At 40.5% G+C, this 12,444-nt stretch overlaps 1 protein-coding gene across 2 annotated transcripts in view; it reads left to right on the top strand.

Annotated features, from left to right (window-relative positions):
• Positions 1-7,654, top strand: part of LOC124802537 (zinc transporter 6-A-like) — a 108,753-nt gene extending 101,099 nt beyond the window's left edge. Inside the window, exon 10 of one of the 2 annotated variants that reach the window (XM_047263395.1) lies at positions 6,620-7,654. In XM_047263395.1, coding sequence (XP_047119351.1) covers positions 6,620-7,375 — 756 coding nt within the window. In that variant the 3' untranslated portion in view covers positions 7,376-7,654. The remainder of the gene's footprint in view (positions 1-6,619) is intronic. The other variant, XM_047263394.1, reaches the window with a different exon arrangement.
• The last annotated feature ends 4,790 nt before the right edge of the window (positions 7,655-12,444 follow it).

The following is a 12,444-nucleotide window of genomic DNA, read 5'->3' as shown; positions in this document are numbered from 1 at the left end:
GGAAGATCCCTACCAGAAACTCTCAGTCCAGTTACAAATTGCACCTGATACTGCATACGATCAAATAGGCATGTATATGGCACTGATTCCAAATGCTTTCTGAAATTGAGAACTACTTCGTCTGCCTAAACGTCTTGATCCAAAGCTTTCAGTATGTCAAGTGAGAAAAGTGAGGGTTGGGTTTCGCATGATCAGTGTGTTCGAATCCATGCTGGTTAGCATGGAGTAAGTCATTCTGTTCAAGATATATCATCAATTTTGAGCTCAGAATGTGTTCCAAGATTCAGCAACATATCGAAGTCAAGGGTATTGGGCAGTAGTTTTGTTTGATCACTTCTACCACCCTTCTTGTAAGTGGATGTGACCTGTGCTTTCTTCCAACTACTGGGCATGGCTTTTTGTTTCAGATATCTATGATAGATTATACACTGGTCAAAACAGTTATGGGATCAGTTGAGATATCTAGGTTCTGACGTATTGTCACTGTCAGAGTGAACTAAAATAGTTCAATGTCTTCCTGTCGGTTCTATGGAGTGGAGACAACAACATTACGGTCACCGAGATAGTGGTAATAACAGAAAGTTGCTGCAGAGAGGGTTGGTGTTGACTTGTATTTACACTACCAAATGAATTACACAAGCAGTTGGGTTCAGATAGTGTAGTGAGCAAGTAGTGCAATGCAGCAACAATGTGACTTACCCGAAGATATGGCATGGTGAGCCATAGGACAGCTGGAAGTGGGACAGACACAGAGGGAAGTTTTCTACACGAAGAACCACTTACAACTGCAATTTGTACAGATCTTCCCACCCAGCACACAGTCGGCAAATTAGGAGATGCAGCCGTGACATGAGAACAGTTTCATTTATACAGAACTGGAATGGAAAAAGGAATTATTGTGCCTGTTGTTCTGCATATTGTGATGATGCGAATTGACAGTGCAGAAATGACTGAAGTTTAACAATATTGTCCCGCTGAAAAACCTGAAATAACAAAGAGCTATCTATCAGAAATTATGTTGTCTGACAGTTATCTGAAAAATGCTTTTCACTTTGAAAATTTTTTAATCAGGAGTTGAATTGCACTATTAGTTCTGGATCCAAATTATATTAACAGTCTTTTTGTCATTTTCCTAAAGACAGAGGTGTCATTATGTCCAGGCCAAGAGGGATACTGTACTTTCAAGTATTTATGATGACACAGTGTTAAATGTGATTGAGAAAATTTTTTACCAAAGCACACAGTAAATATTCTTTGTCCGTCCTCTTCTGTAGTATTACTGTGTGTCACAGATATGATAACACACGAGTTGGGGTGGCAATTGTTAAAACAAAGGCATTTTTTGCTGCTGTGAAATCTTTCTACAAAAATTCAATCAACTACTTTCTGCTCCAAATGCAAAAATATTTTGTTTGGTACCCACCTATATAGAGAGAAATGATATCACAGTAAAATAAGATAAATCAGAGCTTACAAAGAAAGATTTAATTGTTTGTTTCTCTCATACACTGTTCAGGAGTGGAATGGTAGAGAAATTGCTTAAAGGTGGTTTATGAACCTCCTGCCGGGCATTTAATTGTGAACTGTATAGTAGTCATGTAGACGTAGACATAGGCTTAAAGCTAAAGGAAGTGTAACTCTAAAACATTAATGTGCTCCTTGAAAATGTATAATGGGTGATAAGATTGAAAAGTCTACAAGTCAAATATATGATTTGTATCAGGTGCTGCAGATGATAAAGAGAGATTTACATGGACCCTATCTCACAGCAGTAATTGGCTGCAATATCTTTGCTGTCCACATTTCTGCAGTGTGGCTGCAATACAGTCAATTCTCTGGTTTGGCTAGACAGTATTGCTGATGTCACAGGCAGCTGCAGCATTTCATTACGTGGCAACACGTAATGAAGTTGTAATATTTCATTGTTAAAAGCACAGTGTCTGATGAAATAGCTATATCAATTGGGAAAAGAATAATAGTACACCACAAAAAAGGAGAAACATGGTGAACAGTGTGAAAAAGTTCAGAATACAGAATTATGCTGTGTGTCGGTAACAAAGTGGTATTGCGGGTTCCAGACCAGATGAGAGGAAACACAGATTACCACAAACCATCCCACTGATGATGCCTTAAAGTAATAAAAAGGTGAAAAGTGTCTGGGAAAAATTAATTTGCAGTAAGAAAACGCAGTTTTATTTACAAAACAAGTATTTCTGCACTTGCTGTGGAGGATGGCCACGCAAACAAACTTGTTATCACTAAAGAGTTTCAGAGTGGAGTCATATTAGCTACACAGGTGGCTGAAAAGGGCTCTGTGCCACTGCAGTGTGCCATCTACATCAGAGGTGGATGTTTTTTTTTTTTTTTTACATGTCTGAAGCAGGAACTGAACTGATTGTGCAAACAGTGATATGTGCTGCTCAACAAAAATAAAATATAAATAAAAGTACCAATATAAAGATGACTCATTGAGTTGTGGACAGGCACAACAAAAAGACCATTACATATTATAGCTTTCAGCCAAAGTCGTGGGGGCGAAGCGACCTGTGGGAAATGTGGAAAGGCAGCCCATGAAGCTGGGACTGACTGTCTATCTCCAGCAGTCTGTGTTAACTGCTTTGGAAGCCACATAGTCTGAAGCTGAGATTGCCCTGTTTTTGCAGAGGAACTAAAAGTGACCAAGTGGGTCTCCTTCGCAGAAGCCAAAAAGGAATATAAGGCGATGAAGCCCCCCCTGTCTTTACCACTTCTAATGCTTCTCTGGCACAGAAACTGTTCCTAAGGTCAACTCTTCGATGCAGATGACTTCCAGCGAACAACTATCCACCACCAGCACCTGTACTTGCATGTGTACACGCAAGGCAACGGGAGTAAGGATTAAGCAACCCAAGCAAGTGCCGCAGAAAAGACTAGCAACAGTTCCGTAGTGAGCATCAAGAAGGCACTCGATAAGCAAAATGCCTCTCAACATTCCCTTTCCCCCTCATCCTCAAATGGGTAGGGTGCAGAATCACGATGTTCAGGTCAAAAGCTGCATCGAGTGCCATCAGTGTCATTCTTTCACGTCTGACTGCTGAGGAGACATCACAGAGTTAGGTGCCTCAGATCCAGGCAGCCCCTTCAGCCCCCTGCTCTACAAGTTCTTCACCTCCCCAGTACAAAGATAGGGGTAAATTAAAACCATGCCAATGAAATGGCTCCCGTACTTCAGTAGAACTTGCAGTGATTCAGGCTGCCTATGGAGGAACTGTGTCTACTATCTCAGGGTTGACCACTGTGTCTGTCTCTGCAGGAGACTAATTTTAATCGGTCATACACCTCTGTGGTATGAGACTATGTACTCCACAAAAAGGATGACTTTAGTGGAGAGAAAAGTAGAGGAGAACTAGGTATTTTCATCTGTACTGACTACCACTCCTCGCCTCTCTCCCATACAGCGAATTTACAAGCTGTTGCATCATCAGTGCACATGCGTCTTCCATTGACAATATATTCCCTGTATCTGCCTCCACATAAATCGCTCAGTGAAGAGGCTCTCAACGACCTTTTTGCACAGCTCCCCTACCCCATTGTGTGATTTCGATGCACATAATGGTCTTTAGGGCTCTGCAACTACCTGCCCCAGGGGTAGAGCAACTGAGAGGCTTCTCCTGTCATCAAATGCATTTTTGCTAAATATGGAACATAACATGCACTTCTGCACTGGAACTGGGCCATTCTCTGCCATCTATCTCTCACTTTTCCCCTGTCCTTGCTCACCTTGCTCAATGGGAAGTGATCGTTGACTTACATGGAAGTGATCACTTTCTGATCTGGTTTGACCTACCAGATGGGTTGGAACCCAAAAGGAAACCACTGCGATGGGTGCTCAGTAGAGCAGACTGGACGCTTTACAATCAGCTAGCCCCGTTTGAACATCATGTGAATGTTCGCAATAGGTGGATCATATTACCAAAATGATCCATCCACAGTGCACAGGACAATTGAAGAGGCAGCCTGTTCCTTGGTAGAGTGACAAATGCTGCTCTGCAATCAGGACTAGGCATGCAGCCCTGCGTGCAGCCAACTGCCGAGAATCTTGTGGCCTTATGGGTGGTGAGGGCAAAATTATTTGAGAGAGCAAGAAGAGGTCATGGCAACAGTTCCTGAACATCATTAATCATTCCACGAAAAGTTCTGTTGTGTGGGAGACCATCTGGAGAATTTCTGGGAGAGCAGGAGGGGTGCCTCATAGCTGCTTTAATGGCGAAAAGCACTCTTCAAACTAGTCCGTGAGACATTGCCCAAACTATAGCAGTCTATTTTGCCACATTTACTCCAACTGCCAGTCAGGATCCAGGTTGCTACAGAGCAGTTACTGAGAGGAGCAATTTGGACTTCTGGTCCACCACCGATGAAGATTATAGCTGCCCATTTTCCATATGGGAGCTGGATTCTGCAGTGTCTGCATCTCGAGCACATCCCCTGGTCATGACAGAATCAATTACAGTATGCTATGACACCTCACTTGGCAAAATGAAGATATCCTTCTCGCACTTTTAGTGCCATTTGGGCGTCAGATCACTTTCCCGACTCGTGGCGTGAGTCAGTTGTAATTCCACTTTTAAAACCTGGGAAATACTGTGCCTGCCCAAGTAATTATCATAGTGCTGCCCTCACTAGTTGCATGAAAAAGACCTTGGAGCAGATGGTCAACCACCGCCTTGTCTGGATTTTAGAATTCAGGCAATTTCTTGGTCGCTTTCAGTGTGGGTTCAGGAGGTATCATTCCATTTCTGATAACCTGCCCCTACTGGAGGCAGCTATACAACAGGCTTTCCTGCATCGGCCTCATATTCTGTGATCAGGTCTGGAGAATATGGCGGCCAATTGAGGGCCATGCCAGTGGCCTCTGGGTACCCCAGAGCCCTGCTCCTCCAGGACATTACACACTCTCCTGCTTCGATGGCTTCGAGCTCTGTCTTGCAGGAACCACACCTTTTCAAAATCAGGGTCAGTCTGGATAAAGGAGATGAAATCATCTTCCAAAAGCTTCGTGTACTATTCGGTAGTCACTGTGCCATCAAGGAATATCGCACCGATTATTTCATGACTGGACATTGCACACCACACAGTCACCCGTTGAGGGTGAAGAGACTTCTTGACCACGAAATGCAGAGTCTCAGTCCCCCAAATGCACCAATCCAAATGAAAGTGGGCTTTGTCTGTAAACCAAACCATACAGCACACACTATTCCCATCAAGCCCCGCAGCCAACCATGCAGTTTGAACGACCTAACACAAACCGTTCAGAAGTTACAACAATTTTATTTCATTTAGTTCAATAACTGTCACCCTGTATGACTGCAATTCATATGGCCACTGTATTGCCAGACAGCGTTGTTGGAATGTACTGCAGGCAATATGCAATTTTTATGGGGCATGTAAATGTACATTAACTTGTTTCACCAGTGGTTGGGGGCACTCGACCCATTGTTCTCCACTCTGATGTCAAGCCTCATTCGACATGATTTTTCTTAGTACTCTCATGCTCCATTTTTGAATCTGACTATACTAGGCATCCATGCTGCAGAGTCTGGCCATTTAGGGCAGCCTGCTTTAACTCAGTGTTGAACTTGAGCAGTTGTGTTCAGGGAAAGGTTGTAATTATTACTTTCAAGTTACTAGGGGCAGAGTGGCTAGTTCTTCGTGCACAATTCTTTCTGAGGATGAGATGGTAGAGATTTTAGAGGAATTTCTAAGTGCAAACGAGGGTGACAAAGATTTTGATGATGACAGTGAGTCATTTGTAAACAATTCAAGTTAAATAACAATGGAAACTCTCCATCCGAAGAGGTTCAAAAAATTTGACACAAACAAAAATTTTGTATTGTAATGCTTATGTAAATATATTTCAATGAAAGCACACTTGTTTTAATATATATCCTACTTGTTAGTCAGTGGCCTCATTGTTTCCACAGAGGGACTGGCCAATCCTTTGTGGCGCACTTGCCGCTTGGATTGTGTCAATTTAAATAAGAGCACAGAAAGATGTCCTGTGTCCGCATTACAGAGTGCAGAGGGTTAAACTATTGTCTCTATATAATATTATATGGCTCTAATACAGATGCTGTGATTTTGCACTTCATAACATCGTGCTGAAATAAAAAGAAGTGTGCATGGAGCAGGAAGATTAGGCTATTCACATATAAACAGCATTTCTCAACTTTCTCACTTGTTGAATAGTCAAGTCTCATGATGACTGCATACAAATTATAACATGTAAGGTAAATAAAAGTATGTTGACTATATAGAGAAACTCCACGTAGACCTGAGTGGCAGTATTGAAGTAAAGGAAAGAATAACCACTGTGGCTACCTGCAAAAGTCTTTAATTTCAGTTTTAAAATCTTGTTAATACAAGGGTAAACCAGTAAGTTTCAAATGCCAAAATACTGTCTAGGACTGCATGTAATTGTGCAGTTTCATTGGCCGAGGGACTGTATGCAGAGAATAGTCATCTCTTGCTGTGCTGCTGTCACTACCCCGCTTTGCAAATTATTTATTGACTAACCCTTGTATTTTTCACTGTCATTGATGTAAGAAGACAAAACTTTAATTTCTGTGTATCTTGTTTACAGGCAGGATCTCTTCATGTGCGTGTTCGGCGTGATGCAGATGAACAACTAGTGCTCGCTCACATTGTGGACAAATTATCAAATGTGGTATCGGAATTAACAGTGCAAGTATTTAAGGATGAATGGACCTTAAGAAGAGGTGTGAATAATATTGCTCCATTACTATCCATGCCAAACAGTGTGCCGCAACCATTTCATTTAAATGATGTCAGTTATAGCCGGACTAACTCTGCAGTCAATGGCAAAAATGCACGTGTGCCTCATGGTAACTGGGTAGATGCTACTGCTCTTCCACATTCCGGTAACAATTATTCTGCAAGGTTACTCATCCCTCATGGTGCTACTGCCCAGACTGTTAAGTCATCAGTTCCAGTGGGAAAGATTGACAGTTGGAGTAACATGGGAAATACAACTAATGTGGCTCCAAACTACAATATGAACATTGTCCCAGCTACTCAGGCAGTGCAGCGAACAGAGAGGCAAACAAGTTTCAATACATATGAATCTAATTATGTGAGTCATTCACTTCCATTGACAAATAGTTCATCATTTCAAAGTGTGGATCAAACAAGCAACCCTTTTGGCACGCTAGTTGGAACTACTGTTGAAATAAATCATTCACCACATAAAAACAACCCATTCTTACAAGAGATTCCTGTGTCAATGGTAACAAACCCTCAAAATGTTAGAAACAATAATCTCCTCCTATCAGGAACTAATATGTTAGATTCTGATAAATTTGTGTATCGTCCGCACTGAAAATGTGTTTTATGGCTGTGAATTATTAAGGACTTCAACACTTACTGTTATATTCAAGAAAATGATTACTCGAACATATAATATTTATTTATAACTGTAAGTTTTTCTGCAAGAAATTACAGATGTCAGTTTTAAAAAGTCTATTAATATTGTTGACAGTGTTTCCTACCAGTATTTTTATGACAAAGTTTAATGCTATCTAGCAGTTTTAATTGAAATTTGTGATTAACTTTGCTGATTCCATGTTTTTTGTAATCATTGTAATGGTGGCATGTTTTTCAACCTATAATAAAGACTGGATTACAATTTATAGTACAATAAATATTGTTTACCATTTTACAGTTGAAGACTTTCAAGCTTAGAAGTAAAGAAGTTTAAAATTATATTTTAGTCATATTTTTCTATTTCTGTTGTAAATGTGATGGCTACTGAATAGAATTTACAAAACTGAAACAAAACTTTTTTTCTCTGTTTTTAAGGCTGCAAGTGTTTAAAGGAAAGGGCAACTGGTACTGTTCTGTGTTACGATTCAATTTTCTAGACAGTAGGGATGTAGATGATACGAATTACATTTGTCAGTTAAAAAATTTGGAAGATGTCAGTTGAGAAGAAAGAGAAAGTGAACCTTGTGGCTTGTTGGTCTTTGGTTGCTACAGTGTTAATTGATGGCATGACTGAATATGTGCATCACATAGGGATTAAAATATTTCTCTTACCTTTATAATATAATAAAGTAATGTAAAATTCCAGATCAATGTGAAATAAGGAGTAAAAGTGCTATTCATTTGGGTGAGTAGAAGTCTGTGCTCCAGTCCTTTATATGTTTGTGTTTATCATCTGCGACTTATCAAAGAAATATACTGTCCTTTTTAATATTAAAAAATGGAAATTAAAATTATTTTCATATTGCTAGTGTTTTTATTGTGTTGCCTGTAATGTAATTCAGTGAACACTACTGTCCCAGTTTATAATTTCAGAGCTACACAATCACATCGTCATATTGCTTGCTGAAAGTATTAATACATTTAGTCTTTTCTGACAAGCAGCTCTTTGTTATCCTAGATCTTCATGCCTCATATGATCATAAAAACAAGTTAATATGATAACAGAGGTATACTGCATTACAGTGTCTTTATTATACACATGAAATAACTGTACAAATAAATGTTATTCAGATTCCTATTGCTTGTCTGGTGGTCAAAGATTGCAAACTTACTTACGAGTGTTCCAAATATAAAGCATTTCATTGATGATGGGTCAACATTCTAATTGTCAAACATAAATTTGTATGGTTGTGTAAGAAGTAATCTCCTCCTGGGACACAAACCAGTCCATCTTCTCCAGTCTTCAACTATCTTTCTGATGCTGCTTTGTCCTAGTCTTTATCTCTCTTTGTTGTAACAAACAAAACAGAGAACACCAGTAAACAGACAATCACTTTAATATGTAAACCACAATTGTATCTGATACAGAGTCCATGTACATAGCTAGATTGGTGCTGAGTGAACAATCGAAGATCTGCGAGCCGAGTGTAGCTATCAGTCAAACAGAACATTACAAAACAAGGATGAGTGCACCTCTCTTTGGTGTTAAACAGTGGTCTCCATGTGGTGGCACTGGGCATTTTCCGTGTGCATTGCTCCGGAGTCACAGCTGTCTTGGTAGCTGAGCTTCGCTGCTGCATACTGCCATGGGCAGATCAAAAGACAAATTACTGGCCAGCGCCTCGTATCCGATTGACTTATGATGGACAGCGAGGTGCTGACACAATTGTATGGTAACTGTGGCTTACTGCAGTGCTCTCCTCTTGTTGGGGTGCTGTGTGCTGTTGTTTGTCACTCCAGCGTCCCTCACCCATTCTATGAGACGGTGCTCAGAGTCCAGAAAGGTGATGTCCATTTCTTCAGAGATGCCCCATTCAGAAGGCGCCGCACCACACAGCAAAAAGATTCCCGTCAGCCTGCACTTGAGAATATGGTTGGAAGTTGTCTTGACTCTGATGGGACTGCCACAGGCGGACGCACACAGTGGGCCAGGGGTGCCAGCTCACGTTGCTGAGTGTCCCAATTTTCAAGATCTGTTGACATGTCCCCATTCACCTCCGATCAGAATGCTGAATGTCCTGATTTTGGGTCAGTTGAAAATAATAAAAGTTCCAAAGCTAAAACAATGGTGTGACACGACATCTCATTGTCTAGTTCCTCCGCTGATGCGCAAAACGGCCATTGTTATGCACGCGCTCTGCGCCGCTCCACATTTCGCTCACTCAGGCACGTACATTGTGTTTGTTTTTTATGCCTTCGAGTTCAATTTATGTAGAAATTAATGTAAGTTGTACATAAGCAATACTTTTATATGATGTTGTTGCTATGGTCTTCAGTCCTGAGACGGGTTAGATGCAGCTCTCCATGCTACTCTATCCTGTGCAAGCCTCTTCATCTCCCAGTACGTACTGCAACCTACTCCTTCTGAATCTGCTTCGTGTATTCATCTCTTGGTCTCCCTGTATGATTTTTACCCTCCACGCTGCCCTCCAATACTAAATTGGTGATCCCTTGATGCCTCAGAACATGTCCTGCCAACCGATCCCTTCTTCTAGTCAAGGTGTGCCACAAACTTCTCTCCTCCCCAATCCTATTCAATACCTCCTCGTTAATTATGTGATCTTCCCATCCAATCTTCAGCATTCTTCTGTAGCACCACGTTTCGAAAGCTTCTATTCTCTGCTTGTTCAAACTATTTATCGTCCATGTTTCACTTCCATACATGGCTACACTCCATACAAATACTTTCAGAAACGACTTCCTGCCACGTAAATCTATACTCGATATTAACAAATTTCCCTTCTTCAGAAACGCTTTCCTTGCCATTGCCAGTCTACATTTTATATCCTCTCTACTTCAATCATCATCAGTTATTTTGCTCCCCAAATAGCAAAACTCCTTTACTACTTTAAGTGTCTCATTTCCTAATCTAATTCCCTCAGCATCACCCAACTTAATTCGACTACATTCCATTATCCTCATTTTGCTTTTGTTGATGTTTATCTTATATCCTCATTTCACGACACTGTCCATTCCCTTCAACTGGTCTTCCAAGTCCTTTGCTGTATCTGACAGAATTACAATGTCATCGGCGAACCTCAAAGTTTTTATTTCTTCTCCATGGATTTTAATACCTACTCCGAATTTTTCTTTTGTTTCCTTCACTGCTTACTCAATATACAGATTGAATAACATTGGGGATAGGCTACAACCCTGTCTCACTCCCTTCCCAACCACTGCTTCCCTTTCATGTCCCTCGTTTCTTATAACTGCCATCTGGTTTCTGTACAAATTGTAAATAGCCTTTCGCTCCCTGTATCTTACCCCTGCCACCTTCAGAATTTGAAAGAGAGTATTCCAGTCAACATTGTCAAAAGCTTTCTCTAAGTCTACAAATGCTAGAAACGTAGGTTTGCCTTTCCTTAATCTAGCTTCTAAGATAAGTCGTAGGGTCAGTATTGCCTCACGTGTTCCGATATTTCTACGGAATCCAAATTGATCTTCCCCGAGGTCGGCTTTACTGGTTTTTCCATTTGTCTGTAAAGAATTCGCGTTAGTATTTTGCAGCCGTGACTTATTAAACTGATAGTTTGGTAATTTTAACATCTGTCAACACCTGCTTTCTTTGGGATTGGAATTATTATATTCTTCTTGAAGTCTGACGGTATTTCGCCAGTCTCATACATTTTGCTCACCAGATGGTAGAGTTTTGTCAGGACTGGCTCTCTCAAGGCTGTCCGTAGTTTTAATGGAATGTTGTCTACTCCCGGGGCTGTGTTTTGACTTAGGTCTTTCAGTGCTCTGTCAAACTCTTCACACAGTATCATATCTACCATTTCATCTTCATCTACATCCTCTTCCATTTCCATAATATTGTCCTCAAGTACATTGCCCTTGTATAGACCCTCTATATACTCCTTCCACCTTTCTCCTTTCCCTTCTTTGTTTAGAACTGGGTTTCCATCTGAGCTCTTGATATTCATACAAGTGGTTCTCTTTTCTCCAAAGGACTCTCTAATTTTCCTGTAGGCAGTATCTATCTTACCCCTAGTGAGATATGCCTTACATCCTTACATTTCTCCTCTAGCCATCCCTACTTAGCCATTTTGCACTTCCTGTCGATTTCATTTTTGGGACGTTTGTATTCCTTTTTGCCTGCTTCATTTACTACATTTTTATATTTTCTCCTTTCATCAATTAAATTCAATATTTCTTCTGTTACCCAAGTATTTCTACTAGCCCTTGTCTTTTTACCTACTTGATCCTCTGCTGCCTTCACTACTTCGTCCCTCAAAGCTACCCATTGTTCTTCTACTGTATTTCTTTCCCCCATTCCTGTCCATTGTTCCCTTATGCTCTCCCTGAAACTCTGTACAACCTCTGGTTTAGTCAGTTTATCCAGATCCCATCTCCTTAAATTCCCACCTTTTTGCAGTTTTTTCAGTTTTAATCTACAGTTCATAACCAATAGATTGTGGTCAGAGTCCACATCTGCCCCTGGAAATGTCTTACAATTTAAAACCTGATTCCTAAATCTCTGTCGTACCATTATATAATCTATCTGAAACCTGTCAGTATCTCCAGGCTTCTTCCATGTATACAACCTTCTTTTATGATTCTTGAACCAAGTGTTAGCTATGATTAAGTTGTGCTCTGTGCAAAATTCTACCAGGCAGCTTCCTCTTTCATTTCTTAGCCCCAATCCATATTCACCTACTACGTTTCCTTCTCTCCCTTTTCCAACTGCCGAATTCCAGTCACCCATGACTATTAAATTTTCGTCTCCCTTCACTATCTGGATAATTTCTTTTATTTCATCATACATTTCTTCAATTTTTTCGTCATCTGTAGAGCTAGTTGGCATATAAACTTGTACTACTGTGGTAGGCGTGGGCTTCGTATCTATCTTGGCCACAATAATGTGTTCACTATGCTGTTTGCAGTAGCTTACCCGCATTCCTATTTTCCTATTCATTATTAAACCTACTCCTGCATTAACCCTATTTGATTTTGTGTTTATAACCC

The sequence above is a fragment of the Schistocerca piceifrons genome, chromosome 6 (assembly GCF_021461385.2).
Source record: "Schistocerca piceifrons isolate TAMUIC-IGC-003096 chromosome 6, iqSchPice1.1, whole genome shotgun sequence".
Lineage (NCBI taxonomy): Eukaryota > Metazoa > Arthropoda > Insecta > Orthoptera > Acrididae > Schistocerca > Schistocerca piceifrons.
This window is presented reverse-complemented; position numbering and strand designations above follow the sequence as displayed.